The sequence below is a fragment of the Fundulus heteroclitus genome, chromosome 6 (assembly GCF_011125445.2).
Source record: "Fundulus heteroclitus isolate FHET01 chromosome 6, MU-UCD_Fhet_4.1, whole genome shotgun sequence".
Taxonomy (NCBI): Eukaryota; Metazoa; Chordata; class Actinopteri; order Cyprinodontiformes; family Fundulidae; genus Fundulus; species Fundulus heteroclitus.
Genome location: NC_046366.1, coordinates 18,100,377 through 18,121,469, shown reverse-complemented (window position 1 = coordinate 18,121,469; position 21,093 = coordinate 18,100,377). Strand labels below are relative to the sequence as shown.

Below are 21,093 nucleotides of genomic sequence, written 5' to 3'. Positions count from 1 at the left end.
TCCCTCGCCACACACCAGCTGCACTCTCCCTCCTTGTGCCTCCCTGCTGTTTCACCAGCTCTAGGAACTCTTGCTGCAGTGCTGCTGGGAAACCCGGAGCTTCCTCACTCTCCCTGCAGCCCAGAAGGCTACCTGACTCCCTGTGCCTGCCTTAGCTCCTTCAGGTCCGCCAGCTCCAGTTCCGCCAAGTCTGCCAGCTCCTGCCATCATCTCCACCGCTCCAGTCTGGAACTATTCACCGGTCTCCTCCCCCACTATTCATCTCCTTCAATAAACTGCTGAAATTGAAGCTCTGTGTGCGGCTGAATTTGGGTTCCACAAATCAGTTCCTTGACAAATACATTATATATATATTCAGAAAAATGGGGTTAAATCAATCTGTGTGGAAGCTGTTGGCCTGTAAAAACTCTAACCAATCCCTGCCGTTTGGTCCAATGTGCAGGGATTTGTCAGTTTTGGGTCTGCCCTCATGCCCCTTCTGTCCCTCAAGATTCGGGGCCTTATCTATCGGTTGTACCACATGCCAATCATTCTGATGCGCTCATGTAACGCCAATATGCGTGCATGTTCCCTGTTACTGTCACTTGCTGGCTGCATACTTCTAGTGTTTATGTATCTTGTTAGCTTAGCGGTTAGCTTCAGTGTTAGCGATTCATTAGCTGCATCTCAAATCGCAGGCTGCGTCCTTCGAAGGACCCAGCCTACACAGCCTTAGGAGGATCCTCAGCCGTTGGTAAATGGGACAGTCTAGCCTTTGGAGCACTTCCTAGTTGCGACACAACGTCATCAAGTCTACCCCAAGCCCGGGAAAAACAGCGGCATACAAAAACCGACAGGATAAACGACACAAAAAAATGGATATTGAAATTTGTATTTATTTATTTATTTTATTTACCTGTTATTGGAGGAGGAGAGTGGGCTTAGACGGCTTCGGCGGCAGCAAAACCGGCGACAAATTTTTCTCAGGCTGACAGAGCGCAGTGTTAGAGGTAACATTTACCTGCTATTACTTTCACCCACAAGGGCCTGCTAATGATCATAGTATACCAGTTATTAAACAAACGCTTGTCAGCAAAAAAAAAGCCTGCAAAGCACCTCGGGAAATCATATGGCAGGGAAGGCCACTAAGGATGGTAGCGGTGCATCCTCAGAATTCGGGGAAAAGGAGGACGCATTCGGAGGCTGCATTTTAAGCATCCTCAGAATTTTTGCCAAATGGGACAGCCTCCGCGCATCGTTGTGACGTAACCGGCCTTAAAATGCGTCCTTTGAAGGACGCAGCCTGCGAATTGAGACGCAGCTATTGCAGCTCCACTTGTCTCACCGTATACTTTGAACATGGTTGAGTCGTGAGAAGAAGAGAAAGGCATCAAGAAAGAAGACCAGAGAGGATTTGTGAGATTATTTTCACGCAATCCCCCTCAGGAGCACAAGAGTAAGACGATCTAGCACATGTGCAGTTATTTAAAAAGGGAGTTGCAGAAATTACCAGAAAAATCGCTGACTCTACCTTTAATGATTGAAGCAGTGTCCCTGTACAACAAATGTCTTAAATTTAATTTGTACATCGTTTTCATTCTGCCTCTATCCGGCTCCTAATTTACAGCATGCTACCTTCAAACTCCCAGGAATCATACAGTAATGTTGCTGAACCAGTAACAATATTAATGAGGTAAAGCTGCAGTATATAGACAATAACTAATAACAAAAAATCAATGTCAGTGTAATGATCAGAGGGAAAGGACCCAGAATTTAGCCAGACCAGCAGAGGTTTCTTTAAAAAGAAGCTTTTTAATCACAAAATCAAAAGAACAGGGGACAAATCCAAACAAGCTGTCAAAAACAAAAAGATGACACAAAAAATAAACAAACGAGCAGGGCAGACAAGGCAGGAACAGACCGGACACAATGGCTCAGGTCTCTGGAGGAAAAGGGGTCAAAAATCCAAAAAGCAAACCAACATACAGAATTTGCAGGAGGAGACTCACCCATACTCAACAGGACAACCTGGCACTGATGTCTGGTCTCAGCAGTTTATATGGAGGTGGAATCAGGTGAAACCGGTGAGAGGTGATTGCAGCAGGGGTGGAGTTAGGCAGGTGTGCAGAGTAAGTAATTAGACCAGACATCAGTGCTAAGGCTCAAAACAAGAACAGATAAAAAAAAAAAAAACATAAGACATAACAGAATAAACTACAACAGTAAACACTAATCTAAACAAGAAACCAGACAAGACAGAACTCAAAACAGCCAGATAATAAAAGACAGGAGAGAGAAGGAAAAACTAAAACTAACATAAACCATAACAGAACTTAGAATATTACAATCAGTCCTGAAAAAAAGTCATGGTTTTTATTAAACTATACAACTAAATAACCTCCCTTGAATAACACCAGGTCGAAACTGAGTTACCTTTTTTTTTTTACTAAGTTGTACAGTCAAAGCCTGTCAGACGTAAAAAAATAAAACTTTGTTCCTGTAGCAACTTGGACTTCAGCATTTTTAAATATTTCTTTGTATTGTTCAGCTTATAGTTTACTCTCTGGACACATTTTATCTCCAGTAAATGCGACCGAGCAGTAATAGGTCAAATCAAAGTAATTTTGGTTTAGTTGGGGGTCATAAGATTTGCAGAATGTTCCAAAAAAATGTAAAACAGAGTATTTTAGATAAATATATACCATTAAATTATTTCTGAGATTTGAGTACATTTATGACCCTTTATCTCAATAATTTCTGAAAATACCTAATTTAAATTATGTGTCAAGTACATTGGAACCACTGTGTACAGGAAGGAGGAGGGGATGAAGCAGCAATCTGTAGCTACGGAATTGGAGTGCAATTTGACAAAGGAGAGAATTGAGTCATTTATCTATTTGTCAGTTGATGGGCATATTATAGCCTTTTCTCCATGCTTTATTGTGAACGCAACATCAATAGATAAAGCATGGACAATACAAACCAGAGGTTAGCAGTGCTGTGATCAGGGGCGTAGCAGTGGGTGGACCTGAATGGGCTTAGGCCCACCCACTTCCATCCATCCACTTATCCGGGGTCGGTCGCTGGGGGTAGCAGCTTCAGTAGGGAGGCCCAGACGTCCCTCTCCCCAGCCACTTGGGCCAGCTCCTCCAGGGGAAACCTGAAGGCGTTCCCAGGCCAGCCAAGAGATAAAGTCCCTCGGGCATGTCCTGGGTCTACCCCTGGGTTTCCTCCCGGTGGGACGTGTCCGGAAAACCTCACCAGGGAGGCGTCCAGGAATCTTAAGACATCTTAACCAGACACCTGAGCCACCTCAACTGGCTCCCCTCGACGTGGAGGAGCAGAGGCTCTAGTCTGAGTCCTTTCCGGATGACTGAGCTCTTCACCCTGTCTCTAAGGGAGAGCCCAGACACACTACGGAGAAAACTAATTTCAGCCGTTTGTATCCGGGATCTCGATCTTTCGGTCACGACCCAAAGCTCAAGACCATAGATGAGGGTAGGAACGGTAAAATCGAAAGCTTTGCCTTTTGCCTCAGCTCTTTCTTCACAACGGACCAGTACAGCGCCCGCTTCACAGCAGACGCCGCACCAAGCCGCCTGTCGATCTCCCGCTCATTTGTGAACAAGACCCCAAGATACTTAAACTCCTCCACAAATCCGTCGCTGTAAAAGGTGACGAGAGAAGTTATGAAATGTAACAATCTACAAGAGCCGGAGCAGATCAAGAGGAAAACTCAGCAGCTGAATCATGCATAATGATGCATGAATGGGTTTCTGTTCTTGGCACGAGGAGATCAGACTTGGAAGTGCGGTAGCTCGAGAGTCCAAGGTTCTGGATTAAAGCAAGGAGTAGAAATTAAGGTAAGGTAAGACTCGGAAAAAATACTTTGTTGGTCATGTACCACGCTGGAAGCGAGTAAAAACTGATTCCCTCCTGCTGGAAAGCTGATCCTTAAGAAGAGCAGCAATCAGTGGTGATGTGGAGCACCTGCCCGTCACACCCTGCAGAGGAAGAGAGAGAGAGCCCAGCCTGCACTCGGCTCTGAGAGTGTTACAGTTTGTGACTAAATCATCTTATAGGTGATGGTCCTGATTATTTTTAGTGGCCCACCCATTTTTTTATTTGGCCCGGACAAAAAGCTATTTCTGGCTACGCAACTGGCTGTGATGGAAAGTGTGTTTGAATGCAAGTTGGTCAGAATGTCAGAGGAGCTGTATAAATTTTTGTTGTGAGGTCCATCTTTCAGCAGTTCCTTTTCCAAGTTTTGTTAAGGCAGAACAAATGGAGGCTAATAATAACAGAACAACGACAGGCTATAACAAACCTAAAGGATTTTTATCAAGTTTTGTTATTGCTACAGAATTTTATCAGCATTTTTTTGAGCTGTAAGCAAATATGTACACATTAAAATGTATCATCAAAACTTGTCAAGGATTTGAAAAATATGTTGACTCTTCTAATTTTTGACTAAAATATCTGTTTCTTGAGGCCTGGACCAGAAATGAATGCAGGCATTCAAAAAAGGTGAACTATGATGGATCTAATAAAAAAAACATGTATAAATAAATGTAAAGCTTGTCATTTTATTTTCTCTCTTAAATGTCAGCATAAAAATGTCTATTTCAGATTAATTGGCCTGGGAGGTTCCAGCAAATACGTAGGAAGACCATTGCCACTCTCAGTACTTACTTTACAGGATGACGTTAAGGTTAGTATAAAATAAAACACACAACACAGTCCTCTTGGCCAACCTTTTCTCACCAGTCTGATAAACTTCACCAGGGCCCATGAAATTCTAAATCTGAGCATCACAGATTGTTCATCACCATTTTAAGCAGCGGACCAGACTGTGTGCATGTTTTGTCTTTGTGCTGCCATAGTTTTCTTGATTTTAATGAAAAAGCAAAGATTTTAAAAAAGAAGAGGGAACTTACTAACAAGAATGGTCACAATGCATATGAAAATACCCTCCAGTAAAAGATGTGAGAAGGAAAATCCAGTTTCAGGTTATTTCATTTAATTGGGAGTTTCTGTAAATACAGTATACTATAATCCACAGACTTTATTCATTTTAATCACTTAAGGAAAGATTTTTCATTGTATTTGGTAATCAAGTTAATCTCTAGTTGAATGGGTGGTTTTGGTGTGGCCATAATATGTGAGAACGTTTCAAACAAAACGTGAAACAGACACTAGTTAACAGGGTGTGGTCCTAGGACGGAGGTGGTAGATCGGTCGTGTCGTACTTATCTAGCTAAAAAGGTCTCACAGGAATTCTAATCAGGGTAATACTCGTTAGATTCAAAGGTCTTTAGAACCCTAGCTAGTCTGAGCTTTAACCCAAAATAGAGAAGGATGGAGTAGGGGGTTTAGTTCCAAACCGACAACAACATAAGTAATGAGGTGTATCTATTAGACTGGGTTCTTTTGGGGCCTCAACATTGCTTTTAAACTCCTGTTTTGCAATTATATCATATGCAGTTGGTGTATTTTGGAAAATACAAAAAGTTTTGACAGTAAATTTTTAACTCTTTGCCTTAAAAGCAGCATCAAACAGGCTTAAATCAGAGGCAACTAAACTTTTGCTCAGTTTTTCTAAAAAAAAAACAAAAAACGTTTCAACACATATCCAGCAGTCTTTTGTTTTTGCTGTTTTTAAGCACATGGAGGCCCATCCTCCCAGATGCTTTCCAGGTCAGGTGCAAATCAGTGACCCACCTGTCACTGTCCTGGGTCATTAGAGGCTCTTGCTCGGCGTGAGCGGAGCAACATCCTGATGAGACTGCTTATGTAATCTTCTTGGAATGCTTTGGAGGACCGAGCTGTACACAGCGGGGAGTTGGAAGCGCAGTCCTTCGTTTCATTTGTGGTTGAGATGAACCAATAAATCTTCACCTGTGGGTTGTTGATGCAGATTTTACAGAGGCTATATTGGTTCCTGTTAACTGAGGCTTCAGCATGGGCAAAAACAGGGTGTCCGAACATCCAGAACAACTTCAGGTATTGGACAAGCAACAGCTTCATGGACTGAACATACATTTATTGCAAAGGTGTTGGTCTTATGTGATTAAAACCGTTGCAAAACACAACAAACATGCTTTAGGTGATCCCACCTCTCTCTGCAACATAGCTCAAGTTCATTCATATTGAAAGCAGAGCACACGTGAAGATAAGTATTCAGATGCTGCCATGAATTCTCAATGCGGTACCGCGCACGTGACGTCACCGTCTCAAGAGCAACGCCCCTTTTGCCGCTTAGGTAGGGCATACAGGAGAGAACGCACGGATAACCCAGCTATTACAAGCGCAACAGAACCAGCGATCTGACCGACTTTACAGCCGTTAAACTTTCCCAAGACGATGTCCCAGGCACACGGTTTACTGGTTGCACTGTCGAAGAACACACCAACCTTCAGCTCAAACGATGGCTTGAGGTTCGAGGGCTTAAAAAGACTGGAAAACTGGCCGAGTTGATGAACGGTAAGCTTTGTTTTTTTTCCCTGCGCGGCGATCATGGCAGCGTTGGCCGTTTTTTTTTTTTTTGTTGTTGTTTGCAATCACCGTCCAGGAATGGGTATATGTTTAATGTTTGTCTCATTTGAAATGTTTTTGAGTAAGCTATCCTGGTAGCAGGCTATCATGTTAGCGCCTGCTACCATGATAGCCTATATGCTGTCATGGTAGCAGGCGCTACTTTATTAACATGTCGGCCACCAAAATACTCTTACCTTGACTTGATGTCGCTGGAATTGGGTCAGTATGTTCTTCGGTTGGGCCCTTTCCTCCGACAAAATGCTTGCTACATATGTACTTGAATTTGGTAACTTTTTCCGGGTTGAACTGTTGTGTAGGCCGACCGCCCCGGTCCCAGCGCACACATTTCTCCTTGGCAGTCTTGAAGAAAACATCCTTCATATGCGGCCGATCAGCGTAACTCGAGTCGCTGTTGCCCGTTCCATAGCAACAATGTTTAAAAACCATGGTCTTAGATTTGGAAAAAGCAGTCGTTTACCGAGTAAAACCTAGGCTAACGCACGTCTCTTTTAAAGCAAAGCAGCGGCGGGTTTCAGGAGTTTGCCCCACTGCGTACCACGTGATGTGACGTCATTGTGACGTTGTGTTTCTAAAAATAGCTCGCGCGCGGTACCGCATTGGATTTGGGTCTGGACTTTGACTAGGCCACTCTAGCCATAAATATACTGTGATCAAAATCAGTACTTTGTCTCTCTGGCTGCTGGGTTCAGGGCATTTATTCTGTTGAAGATGGGACCGCTTTAACTTTTGTAGCCACTAACAGGTTTTCCTCAAGTATTGCCCTGTATTTAGCTCTATCCAGTATCCGGTGAAGAAAAGTCATCCCAACAACATGATGCTGCCACCACTGTGTTTCACTGCGGGGATGGTACGTTCAGGGCTATGTGTAGTGCTAGCTGTGTGGATGGTCATATATTTCTATTCTTGCAGTTGTACCATACATTCTTTCAATTTTGAGATAATAGGCAGAACAGTACTCTATTGGATTTTCTAAACTTGGGATATTTTCTTTTATAACCTAACCCTACATTAAACGTATCTACCTTTTTTGGTCCAGAACTGTCAACTGTCTTCCTTGGTTTACACAATGCAGTTTTTGTTCTAATGTCCCTTGTAGGTAATAACAGGATGCAATGCTCGGATTTTAAAGCGCCATATTGGCCAGTCATTATCACTTCCAGGTAATCTTTTATCCCTGAAACCGCGTTCCCTCCTAATTCTCCCTTTTCCAAGGTCTTCCAGCAGTGCCAAAGCATCCACTGTGCAGCATTACGCACAACTGTACAGCAATTAAAACAATTGCCACACATCTTGCCACAATTTATCTGTTAATCTGTGGTACACATCACCCTGATGATCATCAGGGGGAGCAATATGATGGGTAAAAACCCAGATATGATGTTTTTCAGACTTTTATTTAAGGTTTAAAATGGTTTATGGGCATTTCTTTTATTCGTTTGAAAGGACCTTATGCATAGTTAAGTGTCACCAGCGCAAGCATGAATAACACTGGGGTTTTATATGCTTTTAATAAAGTAGATCTATGATTAAAGTCTGATATGGAGATTAATCATCTGAGGGGAATGATGACACCGTTTAGTTGTAACTCACCACTTTCCCCTTTCTCCGAAATGAGTACATGCATCGTTCAGAGTTGCTGCGAGGACCAGACATTTTCCCGTCAGGTTTTTTTTTATTTTTTTAAATAGATCCCAACTTTTGAGTGGAAAAGAGACCTTTCAGGGCCCATTTTGTGCATATACAAGCCTTATGAATGAGACCTCTGGACACGGTTTAAGCTACGTGAGCCCAGAAAAGGGACAGAGACATTGCCACTGATCCCACCCACCCAGGCAATCCACTGTGTGTGCCAGGTCCAACAAGTAAACGCTTCAGAAAACATTAAATCAAAAACCAATAGACTAAAAAGCAACTGGCTTGACACCCATCCATGCAGTTTTGTAAATTTAAGGTTTAAAATTTTTGCACAGTATTTAATTGACTAATTTATGCGACAAACTATTATTCTATATCGTTTGTAAAGACATTGGTACTGGACTTTTTGGACATGACCCTACAGATCTGCTTTTCAGCAAGCATGTTGGTCAGTGCAATCAACTGATTTCATAAAATAAGTGTGGAAATATTATGACTTGTTTTGTCTAACTGCGATATGTGATCTCTGTGCATCCTGAGCCGGTGTCTGTCTAATCAAAGCATTCATAGTGAGACATGGTGACAATAAAGATTCTTGATTCTAAATTATATGCAGGTGGGCCTTTTTTTCTGATCATATCACTCAAACAATTTCAATTTTGTATAGGTTAAGATATTTATAAATCAGGTATCCAACATCTTCCACTTTACAATTACCCACTACACTTTTGCGTTGGTCTATCCAGCAAAATCTCAATAAAATACCTTGCACTTTGTGGTTTGAACATGATGAAACGTGAATAATGCAAGGGGTGTGGATGCTTTTGCAAGCCACTGCAGCTCACACGCTACAAAAGACTTAACGTACTTAGTCCAAAACAGGGAGGGGAGGGTGGTGTTCTTCTCCGGCGGTATCTGGGAATGCGGAACTCGTCACATGTCACCGTCAGAAATGGTGTCATGATATCATTCATAATTGAGGGAGGTGAGGACATTCTGCCTTCCAGCCTTCTATGTCACACTGTGTCTGCTGTCGCACTGTGTTCAAAAACAGTGTGTCACAATGCAGGAGTGACGCGCCCACTGAAACGGCAACAACAGCAATACCTCAACAGGTGTACTAATCAAAATGATGCATCTATTTAATTGCCGGGAAAAATGATTCACAACTCGCGTTGGATTCCTACTAAAAAAATCAAAACGTGCTTGGACGTTTGTTTTGTAAGGCTTTTTTTCCCCCCTCCATGAGTGGTACAGGTGGAAGAGGAAGAATTAAAGCAGACACATAAGCAGAAGATAGTTTGCTTTCTAAACAAGCGGAACATTGCCTGTTGTGAAAACAAACTTTCTTTTTAGACGGGGCAGACCCCAGAAAGGATATTTGCTCAGTGTGTTGTGCGTTATCCCGCAGAATCCCAGCTCCCACTCCGTTCATTATGTCCACACCCATGACTCACAGCAGCACAGTCTTCCGGACATTTTTCTTAGCTTTCCTGTTGAAGCCCCCCCACAATGAAGGCTTCTCTGCCCTGTACACTGAACTGACTGGGGAGGTTTTCTGTATCTTATGACACCGTCCGCTTAGTTTTATCAGTAGTTTACACAGATAGTGAAATGTGGTGGGAAAACATCCTCCCCCACAAGAGGCTCCATTTAGGTTCACATTCCTGTGGTGTTAAATGAGAAACCCAGCACTCTCTGCTCTGAAAGTTTGAGTGAAGCTGCAGAGCAAGAGGAGGAGCAACCAGGGTTCAAGCTTTGTAGCTACAAGGCAGGGAGAGGTCTTTAAAAAAAAAAAGAAAGAAAAAAAAGAAACCCCTAAAAAAACACAAACAAAAACAAAAGCAGCGTATTTAGTTAAAGTCAAATATGAATTTAAAGATCATCTGTATGTGTTCAGCTTATTAGAATATGTCTGGGAGATTTACTTGTAGAAAGGGGATTCAGTCCACGCAAAAACGTGGACAAGGTTTCCCCCTGATGGCGAGAAATAAATGCAAAAAAAAAAAAAAAAAAATGCAGGAGCATAAAGTAGTTCAAAATGCAGTTCCGCCCTGCCCTGCCCTGCCCTGTGCTCAGCACCCCAAGGTGTTCTCTCTCTCTGTCAGTCGGATCGTTTTGTTCCAGGCCTCCTAGGTGTGACTCTGTTTGACTGTGTGCCATCAGAGGGCTGAAACCGAGGAGAATAACCCGCCCCAAATTAAAAAAAAAAAAGGGAGAGGACTTGCGACAAATCTACTAGAACCCAGACGCAAGAACATTTGCCATTTATTGATCAAGATAGCAACTCCTGTGGACTTTTCCTGAGTCGGTCCGGTGACAAAGTCCGACTACCCTTTACTCTAAAATGACAAAGATTGTATTCTATCCTGTTTACTTGCTGCTGGTAAGTCTTTAAATAAGTATTATTTTTTTTAAAAACCGTTACTTACTTTCAATGCTTTTCCTTTATTGTTTTCTCGAGAATGTGACGCATGTAACAAACGCGAGTACCCCTTTAGAGAGACGAGCCTGTTAAGATAGTGAAAACAACTTTCCTTCCCTCCTCAGATCCTTTCCTGCGTGGAGTCATGTTCTATCCCCGGCTCTCTCTACGTCCTTTCGCCACAAACCATCCCAGCTGGATACCACCTCACAAAAGGTACCGCTGCTCTCAACTCTCACCTACAGGCGGTCTGTGTTATACTTCTTTAAATCAACGCATCGGTATGGTTTGGTGTTGTTTGCTTTTTTTTTTTAACCCACTTTCTTCCCCTTTGGATGTTTTATCTTAGTTGAAGCTGTCGGCTGTGACCCCGAGACTCTTCATTTAACTGTGGAGGACCCTAGTTTTACCGTACAGAGCAACGGGGTTGTAGTAGCGCTCAGTCCGGTCTCTGTGGCAACCAGCGGGCGGACATTTTCTGTCAGGGCTCAGGACGGCAGTGGGCCGGCCAGTGAGATGGAAGTTCACCTTGTCTGCGGTACAAAGCAGAAGACCAATGTAAGCGCGCTGAACGACGGTTTTAATCAACATCAATAATAATAATAATAATAATAATAATAATAATCTTACGTTATAGGAAAAGGGTCAGGCCATTTTGAAGCGCACCAAAAGACGGTGGAGCCCTCCGCCCATCAACATACTGGAGAACGACGTTGGGCCTTTTCCTAAAGACGTTGAAAGGGTATGTGAAATGTATGAGTTTTTTTTTGTTGTTGTTGTTTTTTTTCCTCCACATGGGTCAACATTTTTGTTCTTCCCTAATTCAAATCTACAATATTTTTGTTCTTCCCTAAATTCAATTTATATCTGCTTACTTTGGGCCAAGGCAGCGCTTTAATTAATCTCAGGGCCCTGAAGGCGTCATAATGTGGACAACACATTTATAGAACTATTTTTTTATTTCAAGAATATGGGGAAGGTCACTATTTATGACACAGAGCTGGGTAAAAAGCAAATGGTACATGGCCTGTAATTGTACACTGCGTGAAGTCCAGAAGACCCCAAAATGCGTATTAAGGGTATTAATATGTTTGTGGCTGTTGCATGTACGTACAAAGTTATCCAAGCTCAAACCACACCAGAGTGCCTCAGAGCAGTGGTTTCAAAACCTTTGCCATGCGGGCCAAAGCTGGCACGTTTAAATTAGTCCACCCATCCGTTGTCTAAACCTGCTGGTCCGTGCCTGGTCGTGGTGTGAGCTGGTGCCCATCTCCAGCAGTCATTGGGTGAGAGGCGGGGGCACGCCAAGGACAGGTCACCTGTCCAGCACAGTAATAAGTGGTCACTTTTTCATTTTCACCTGTCCAGCAGTAAAGTATATACTCAGTGATTAATGAAACAAAGTAGACTGATCTGTAAACCTGGGGTCCGTTCTTCGTACGTCGCTAACTCAGTTAGCTGGATTTCACTGTTGACGATTTGGCATGATCTTGGATCGTTTGGTTCTTCTAGTGCAATGTTTCTCTTTTTCACGTTGTGAAGTTCAATTTCTCCTCTTAATTTGTATTTTTTTTTCCCAGGTCAAAATACTTTTTCTTTTGTTGAAGATGCCGTTAATATAGGGAACAGATGGCATCTTGAGTCATTTTGTGAAAAAAAAAAAAAGAAAAAAGGTTAAACATGTAAAAGTAAAAAGAACCTGATTTTTTTCAGCCTTCTTATTGGTGGCTGTTAAAAACAGACAAACACATAATTTAACTGTGGCTTTTAAAAAAGAGGAAGAAGTTGCTTTTTAAAATACAGTATAATAATTAAAGGTTATCATTTTGTAGAATATTCTTGTACTTCACTTTTTGGTTGTGAAAACTTGTGTTGGATCTAACATTTTTAGTTTTTATGGTTTCAATCTGCACTATTAACCCTTGCTAGTAGACTTATTTTTTTTTTATTCTTCTTGAAGTGCTGCCAAGGGCCACACAAAATCGTTCCGAGGAACACAAACTGCTTCCTGGCCCTCATGTTGTACATCCCTGCCTTACAGAAAAATAAACAGAAAAACATTTGGTTTGTTTTCAAGATTTTGGCCTCCATCTTGATTTAGAATTTTGTAGCACTTACTGCAGGTAAAAGTGATGACAAAAAACATTTAGACAATTAGCAAAAAATGTTTTTGGATTTAAATCTATAACTGTAAACAGTCAAAGATCAATAAACAACGATTGTCATAATCAAGCAAGCTTCTCTACAAGAGTTACATTCAGTAGTGCAGCTGTGCTGGTAAACAGGACACAACGTGCACATTCAAGCAGACATTAAAATGTAGATGCAGCATTTATTGAACCTCTCATTGAATCAACTATGGAAAAAATAGTTTGGACCTCGAAGTTAGAAATACCCAATTGTATTAAGAGTAGTTTTCAAGCATAACCGATTATAATTACCCTACTATAAATATATGGCTCATGTTAATTAATGCTCTTGTAAAGTTGTTACTTTTTTATGTTTATTTTCGTTTGTCATTTATAGATTGCGTCAAATTCAGAAGCCAAATATGATGTGTACTACACCATTGAAGGACCCGGAGTGAACGAGTACCCGCTCAACATCTTTAGCCTCGACAAAGAAACTGGGGTACTGAAAGTGCACCAGCCATTGGACCGTGAGGAGTTTCCAAAATTCATAGTAGGTTTTCTAAAAAGGAAAATCTCAACCTGCTGTACTAACTTAACGTTATGTTCCTTCTCTGAACCATTTACATTGTTTTGTCCCCTTTTTTACAATCATTTATTCGCAGTTAATTTACTAGGTAATTGGTTTGTTTTAAACAAGATTATATAAGCGGTACAGTACAATGCAGCAAAAATGCAAACTAGGATGTTTCTCCCGTTTCTTATAAATGAGAATGCAAGAATTAAATGTAAGGAATTTTCAGTTGCGACAGTGGATAATGGAACCTTTTCTGTTTTTTAAGACATTTGTTTTTTTTTAATCTGATGCTGAATATTAATTCAGTTAGTAGATGTTCTTTACGCATGATTGTCACTGATATTTGTCAATGTTTCAATATGTGTGCATTCACAGCTAATAATCAACGCTGTGGACAGAAGTTACCAAACAGCCTAAAGACTTACCTTTGGACCTCACTGTATCAGTGGACGATAAAAATGATAATAAGCCAGAGTTTTCGGGCCCGCTTATATTTTCGGTGCTCGAGCAAACCACAAGTAAGGAGCAGCGAGCACCCAACCGTCAAGTTGTATGAAACCCGTACCGAAAGCATCCCCTGAATAAACACGCTTTTCCCCATAGATTTGGTGGTGGGCAAAGTAGAAGCCACGGACAAAGATGATCCCGAAACAGACCACGTGAAGATCAAATTTACACTCAAAGACGGGTTGGAATATTTTGCCATCAACCCAGATACGGGCGTCATCACCACAGTGTCAAATAAACTGGACCGAGAGGTGAGCCCTGCCAACTCTTAACAGATGATTGACTTTGTTTCTTGAAACGTAACAAACTGGTTTATATTCATCTCCTATTTCAACACGTGACCTTTTTCTTCTCATGTTTTATTTCTAGACAAAAGACAGACATATGGTGACTATAGAAATCAGAGATTTGAAGGGGGCACCAAATGGTCTTTTTAACACCGCGACGGCCACAATCACCTTGCTCGACATCAATGACAACCCACCAACTTTCCGCCAACCATCCGTAAGTGCTTAGAGGATGAATAATCAAATAAGAAAAGTAATAATGATAATACATAAATGAATGAACAAATGCATACATCGGTCTAAGAATGGGCTTTTATGGGATTTTCCCTGTCTGAAATTCCAGTTTCATGTTGTCCAGAAGACATTTTCAAACAACTCCATTGCTTGGTTGTGTTTCTTTGAAACTGAAAAACAACTTTTGATCCTACTGCTGCTAAATTAATATACACATATTTGATTACAGTTATGTTATTTACAGTTATGTTATTCTAAAATATAGAATTGTGGAAAAATATTTAGTAAGCAACCGCTGAACAGTAAGATTTGTCATTCTTGTAAATTAGGACAAAGTGTTCGGGGGTTCTGATCGCCAGCTGTCAGGCAGTGTGCATGGCAGGAAATAGTAGTTTTGATAGTGGGTGCATTTCTTCTGAACCTCAGTTGTATCTGGATACCGGTAACCAGCCCATCCCTTATTCAAACACACCCTGTTTTCTTTTCTTTTTTTCCCTTCCAGTTTAAAGCCACCATTCCAGAAAATAAAGGGGAGACACTTATCCTGAGAATTCCTGTGGACGACAAGGACTTAAAAAACTCAGACAACTGGATTTCCAAATTTGTCATAACGAAAGGAAATGAAACAGGAAATTTCAGGATTGAAACCGATCCCACAACAAACGAAGGGCTTCTCTATGTTACAAAGGTGGGGTTGATTTCAAATTCCTTAATTATTTAGTCCTATTATAATTTCTTCATACTTATTACAGTACATGATTAAATTTGTTTATTCGTATGTTTCATGACCCGCTCTGCTCTCCAGCCCTTAGATTATGAGAAGAACAGCAAAGTGAACCTCGAGATCTCGGCCCAGAATAAAGCAAAGCTGAATGGCACCACCGCCAGCTGGCTGACCGTCCCGGTGGAAGTTGATGTGACCGATATAGACGAAGGTCCAGAATTCCTCCCTGCTTCTGTTACCTACACAATCAAAGAAAACCTACCGAATGGCACAGTGATAGGAACGTACAAAGCTGTTGATCCGGAGAGCCGGAATAGCAATGGGATCACGTAAGGCGATTAATTTTTAAAATGAATTGCTTTAATTATCCTTAAGAAAAAAAATCCTGTTATATGCTGACCGGTTGCATCTTCTTTACTGTTTCATAGGTATAGGAAGCAAACTGATCCCGGATCATGGGTTGGCGTGGACCAGGCTACAGGAGAGCTGACCGTTACGAACACAATCGACAGAGAGTCCCCTCTTGTTAAGGATGGAATGTATATCATCACTGTGAGAGCTACGGATTCCAGTAAGTTAATGACACGATCAAAGCTGCTTTTTTTTCGTGTGCCAGGTCACTGGAATCTTGAGCGTTACACCATAATTGAAAAAAATCTTCAAACCTACATAGCTGGCAGCCTGGGTGGTGTGGGGGGGATTTACAGTCAAGATGTAATGCGAAAGGACTGGAACTGGGAGGACTGGGATTTTTTTTTTTATATATATAAAAAATCCACCACCCAGTTTTACATAATTGTAAAAAAAAAAAAAAAAGTTTTATTTTCCAAGTTCATATTTGAAATCATACCTAAATATGATTGAAGACAGAAGGAAAAGAATCCTTAGTGAAGTTATTATAATTCATTCATGGAGGAGTTAATGATTGATGTTTGTCCAACTCAAAGGGATTTTGTGGTTTTGAAGGAAACTTGTTACACTACCGCACAGTACAGGTTGTTCTTCCTCTTTCCACCTGATTCCTTTCTGATGACAGCTTTGTATGAGCCAAATGCTGTTTAGAATTAAAGCCACACCTTTGTACTTGTCTGAACATACCGTCTTTGTTTTACCTGTAAACATCTGTTGATAAGAAATGTCTGTATTCTTGGACAGTGACTCATACGATCTTGTGTGATCAACTTTACTGGGAAAGCTTGCTACTGCACCCATGATGCACAAAAAACTCTCACTGATGGAAATAAAAGGAAACGATTGCGTTCTATTGCGTGAGGGGTTTTTGTACAAACATGTTTAGGTTTTTCCTTTTTTTTTTTTTTCCACCTGAGAACTAATGGAATACCTTTGAATTTTAGGCTTCAAAACGGGAACAGGAACAGTCACCCTTGTGATACTGGATGAAAATGACAACATACCAATAATCCCAGAGAGACTGATTATGTGTGAGGAAGGAGACAAACTGACCTCCAAGTATATTTTTCCGGAAGACAACGACAACAGTCCATATTCTGCCCCCTTCAGCTTCGCGATCTCAGAAGAATATGTTGACACATGGAACATCATGGCAATCAATGGTTGGTATTTGTCTTGTGTATTGTAAAGGAGATGTTTGGGTGGTGTTTGCGCTGATATAGACATGAGTTAAGGTTTTGTAAACCTTTAGGAAACAAATGGTAGTAGGAAACAAATCTTGAGCAGGTCAGGAAAAAAAAACGAAGAATGTCAAAAGAAATTCTGATGCACTTGTATGCTTGCAAGCATTTAATTTTGGAACAATACATGCAAAGGCTTTTCTGAAATGGTCTAGATCAGGGCATTTAGAGGTGAAGCACTCTTTGTGCATTTTGATTTTTTAATTAATCAAACAAAAGTTTCTAAACATTTGTGCATGCGTGTTTCCTCTCAAGGGACGACCGGGTTGTTGGAGCAGAAGAAAAAACTTCCTACAGGGATTCACGACGTCTCCTTCTTTGTGGGAGATCAGCAGGGAATTGGTAAAAAGCAGACGACGGAAGTGAGGATCTGCCAATGCGTAAATGGGAAATGCATAGACAAAGATCGCTCTGTGTCTCTGGGGCCAATGGGTATCCTGGCGTTGCTGTTACCCCTGTTCCTCCTCCTTCTGCTCGGTGAGTGCTTTGATTTTATCTTGCCAGTAGGGCAAGCAAAAAAAACAAAACAAAAAAAAAAAAAACAAAGCAGGATGCAGTTGAAGGGTTCCTTAAAATTTAGAGACGACGTCTTGGCAACTTGGAGTTGATCAATATACTAATGAAATTATTTAAAGAGCGTTTTTTTTTTTTTTTAATGAGGTTTTTTTAAAGTCAAACACCAGCTACCCATCAAACTTACAACAGCTTCTTGAAAGCTGTTGTAAGTTTGGCTAAGTTTGGCAGATGGCTAATGCACTGTAATACAGACAACTTCTAAACAAAAGTTTTTGGGCTATAGTCCTATGATGCTATTAATATTATGTGTTATCTGCATGATTTTACTTGTTTTTTTACTTGTTACTATTTATGTGAATATCATCAAGCAAACAGATGCTGTAAGCTAAGCAGCTGGAGCTTTTATCCACAGACCTCTCATTCTGCTCATATTTATTTGTTGCACAATTACGTAAAAAATTCTCAGAAATAAGCCATTATGACGATACCAATGCCGCAGCCGATACATTACTGTCGGCTGCGGCGCTACTAAGTCTGTATTCCGACTGCTGAGACAAGGGAGTGGCACAATGGACTTCAGAACGTAACATGCATTTAAAAAAAAAAAAAAGCTTCCACTGTTAACCCGGTGGCTGTTGTGGGTCGTAAAATTCTGTAAAATGGTTAGAGAAGCAGCCCTAGTGTGCAACAAAATCACACCGTAGCTGTGTCATTTAACAAGAGTTTTGGTCATTTATGATTCTGCAATGTGTGTGTGTGTGGGTGTGTGTGTGGGTGTGTTTATCAAGCAGCTCAGTACAGTAAAAAGTTTGCTATTTAAATGACACATAAGTAAAAGCAACATTTACTAGCAGCACTCTTAGCACATTCAGCACTGCCAACTGTAACAGTGACCGGTCTAGTTATTTTATAAACTGTAAGCATTCCTGCTGTGTCTCAGTCTTCTCCCAAGCTGACAGCATTTCCTGGTCATGCCTGTTTTCTAATTGATAGTTGAAAGTACAAGAAAGTAAAACCGCAATAGGAACATTTTGTGTTCCACTTCGCCCCATGTTGCTGCTAAAGCGTAATTCTAGTTGCGTTTCTGCAGAGCTCCAGCATATCCCCCTCAGTTATTATTATTTCTGTAAAATCTGATGCGTTGTCTAAAATGAGCTAAAGTAGGGCGCTTAGCCTTCCAATGTTCCAGTGAGGATTTATTTGATCTTCTACAACACGAGACATTATTCTAGTACAGGTGAGGGACACAGCACTTATATTTCCACAGAGCCTAATTGCATCAAATTGAAACGATCGCGATCAGAACTTTCCTTTTTTTAAACGCTGCTCTCTCCTGTCATACTTGCCATATAGACTCACAGTTGTTCACACATTTTTGACACATCTGTGTTGATATTCCAGGTTTACTCCTGTTCTTCGTTTGCACTACAAAGCGAGAGAAGATTCCACTTGACGATATGGGATACAGTGCCGGGATCCTACTTCCGTCAAACACAGAGGCCCCCGGCGACGAAGTGGTAAGCCTTTTCTCATGAAAACTTGTGTGTAAATTAGAAACCCTACTGGCAACTTAACTTGTTTTTAAATGTATTTATCATGTTGTCGGAGTCATTAACTTGTGGCTTGTTTTGCTCCTCAGGATACCACGCATATTTTTAAACCCGACTATGGGTATGAGCAGGGGGTAAAAAGTTCAATCAAGGGCTCCACGATGAATATGGGATTGCTCGGACAGAAGAGCACAAGCACGATTGGAGGACACAGCGTGCATGACAATGGATTTCAACAGAGCTCCGTATTTAACACGCTGAATATGCAGAATCGGTCCTCTAGCCAGTTTGAAAAGTACAGTCTGCATAATGGAAGCCGGGTTTTTGGCAATGGCGCGGAATATGGTTCTGGTCTCCACGCCAGCGAGCTAACCAGCTATCAAACTTGGAGGACGCATGGCCTTTGTTTGAACGAGGTAAGATTCTTCAAAACACAAAATACACGTGTTTTTTTTCATTTCTGAATTTGTTCGGTTCAAATTAGCTCAAAATGTGCAAGAGACAAGCAGAACAGAAAGCTGGTTTTCAGTGAAGTGAGTCCCGTTAGCCGGAGGAACAACAGAAACTCCCATATCCGGCTGCTAGTCTTATCCTGACCTGCCTTGTTTAATCAATTTTGCGCGGCATGTTTCCTCTTATCGTCCAGGTTTAGTTCACGCAGAGTAATAACCCACTACCTCTCCCTCCCTTTTACCAGAAACTGAACAACTTACAGAGAAGCGAGGAAGACCCACGAGATGGCGATGACGTCCTGCACCGCTACGGTTACGAGGGAGTGGGCTCGCCTGTTGGCTCCGTGGGATGCTGCAGCGACCATGCTTTTGAGGAAAACCTTGACTTTTTGAATTCAATTCAGCCAAAGTTCAAAACTCTTGCGGAAGTCTGCACGAAGAGATGAACAAGAACCATAAAGCTCTGTTTACTTTTTGATTGTACATGATTTAGATGCGTGGGATGTGAATGCTTGGGATGGCCCGCCGTGGTTCTGTTCACGTTTGTTTTTTTTGTTGTTTTAGGCTGTTGTATTTTATTTTATTTTATTTTTTACTTTTGTGGTAGAAGTCTTTTGCACTGAAAACAAAGCAGATGTCAGATGTGATTTAACTTCCATAGCCTTGGTGATGTTAGAGTTAAGATTTATATGAAGAGAATGGGAAGTGCATAATTCATTTGTCATCACCTTTTTTTTTTTTTTCGCTTCTATTATTCATATGTTCTCGAGGTAATTTTTTTTATCTTTGTTGTTGTATAGCTTGTTTTGTTCTGTACAGTTTAAGAGATTTTTTTTTTATTTCCTTTGCTGACATTTCACACAGTGTTCAATACATAAAACTATTGTATTATTTTTTTTTTTAAAAAACTAGTGCTTATCCCAACTCACCCCAAATTTGGCTTTCTTTCGTTTGGCCTTTGGGAATTTTCCGTTGCGTTTTTTTCTTTTTCGAGCAATTATGTGCGCAGGCTCATTCATTCCAGACGCAAAAGAATGTGTTTACAGTTAACTGGGTGTAGTTTTTGCTGACTGTCATTGGGACTATTGCAACATTCTGAGAGACCGCGCATGTGAAAGCCAACACAAGGGCGTGAACAGGAGGAGTGGGGTGTGACACTGCCTGTCAACCAAATTCAAGACTGTCCAGACATATGCGAGGTCAGACACTTCAGTGGAATGCCTACAAATCTACTTATTTAAGGGAAGCATATATTTATTATCAGGTAATTGGATTTATAATGCATTTTTGGAATATTAAACAAGATCAAAGTTGTGCTATTCTAAGGTTCGGATTGAGATGAGCTGAAAAGAACAATAAATTCAAGTGAGATCCAAAGCAGAGTTAATGAATGTGGTTTTCAGTGGGAAAAAAAAAAGCAACCCAAAACACCCATAACCCCATGTTCCAACTTGTAGTTCTGACTTTGCCAGAGTCAGATGTGGAACAGAATCTCCAGGTTGTAATGGGTGCTCGGCTTGCTCGGGTTTTGTGTGCTTTGGTAAATGATTCACTGGGTGTGGCTTTCTGAACAGTGTCATGTTGCAACACAACCAAATCCTTGGCAACAAGCTACTATTTACATTCTGTCTCTTGCAAATCAAGTTAGTGCACTAGAATGATCAAAATGTTCCCTTGTCTTTTTTTTTTTTTTGGCCACTAAGTCTCTTAAGGTAAAAAGTACAGCTTCAAAATCAGGAATTTTTTTTTGCAAAAACAGTTCTTGAAACAACTATTTGCTTTTAGACAACGGTTTAAATAAATGTTCCATGACATTTTGTTAATAAAGCCATGTTCTAAATTATTCAGATATCTGCAAATATATACAT

At 41.0% G+C, this 21,093-nt stretch overlaps 1 protein-coding gene across 1 annotated transcript; it reads left to right on the top strand.

Moving 5' to 3' along the window:
• The first annotated feature begins 10,241 nt into the window (after positions 1–10,241).
• On the top strand, positions 10,242–20,602 carry dsc2l (desmocollin 2 like). Its single transcript, XM_036137777.1, has 16 exons — positions 10,242–10,558; positions 10,723–10,813; positions 10,947–11,155; positions 11,235–11,339; positions 13,124–13,279; positions 13,686–13,821; positions 13,907–14,061; positions 14,180–14,314; positions 14,834–15,019; positions 15,137–15,384; positions 15,484–15,626; positions 16,411–16,629; positions 16,963–17,184; positions 18,625–18,740; positions 18,863–19,189; positions 19,471–20,602. Exons 1-16 carry the CDS (start codon positions 10,520–10,522, stop codon positions 19,669–19,671), a joined length of 2,688 nt encoding a protein of 895 aa, XP_035993670.1. The 5' UTR covers positions 10,242–10,519; the 3' UTR covers positions 19,672–20,602.
• The last annotated feature ends 491 nt before the right edge of the window (positions 20,603–21,093 follow it).

Excerpts from the sequence above, each read along its gene's own strand:
- dsc2l (XM_036137777.1), top strand. The coding sequence starts at position 10,520 with ATGACAAAGATTGTATTCTATCCTGTTTACTTGCTGCTG. Across the intron at positions 11,340-13,123 it reads TTCCTAAAGACGTTGAAAGG|ATTGCGTCAAATTCAGAAGC; the intron begins GTATGTGAAATG and ends TGTCATTTATAG. Across the intron at positions 16,630-16,962 it reads GAACATCATGGCAATCAATG|GGACGACCGGGTTGTTGGAG; the intron begins GTTGGTATTTGT and ends TTTCCTCTCAAG.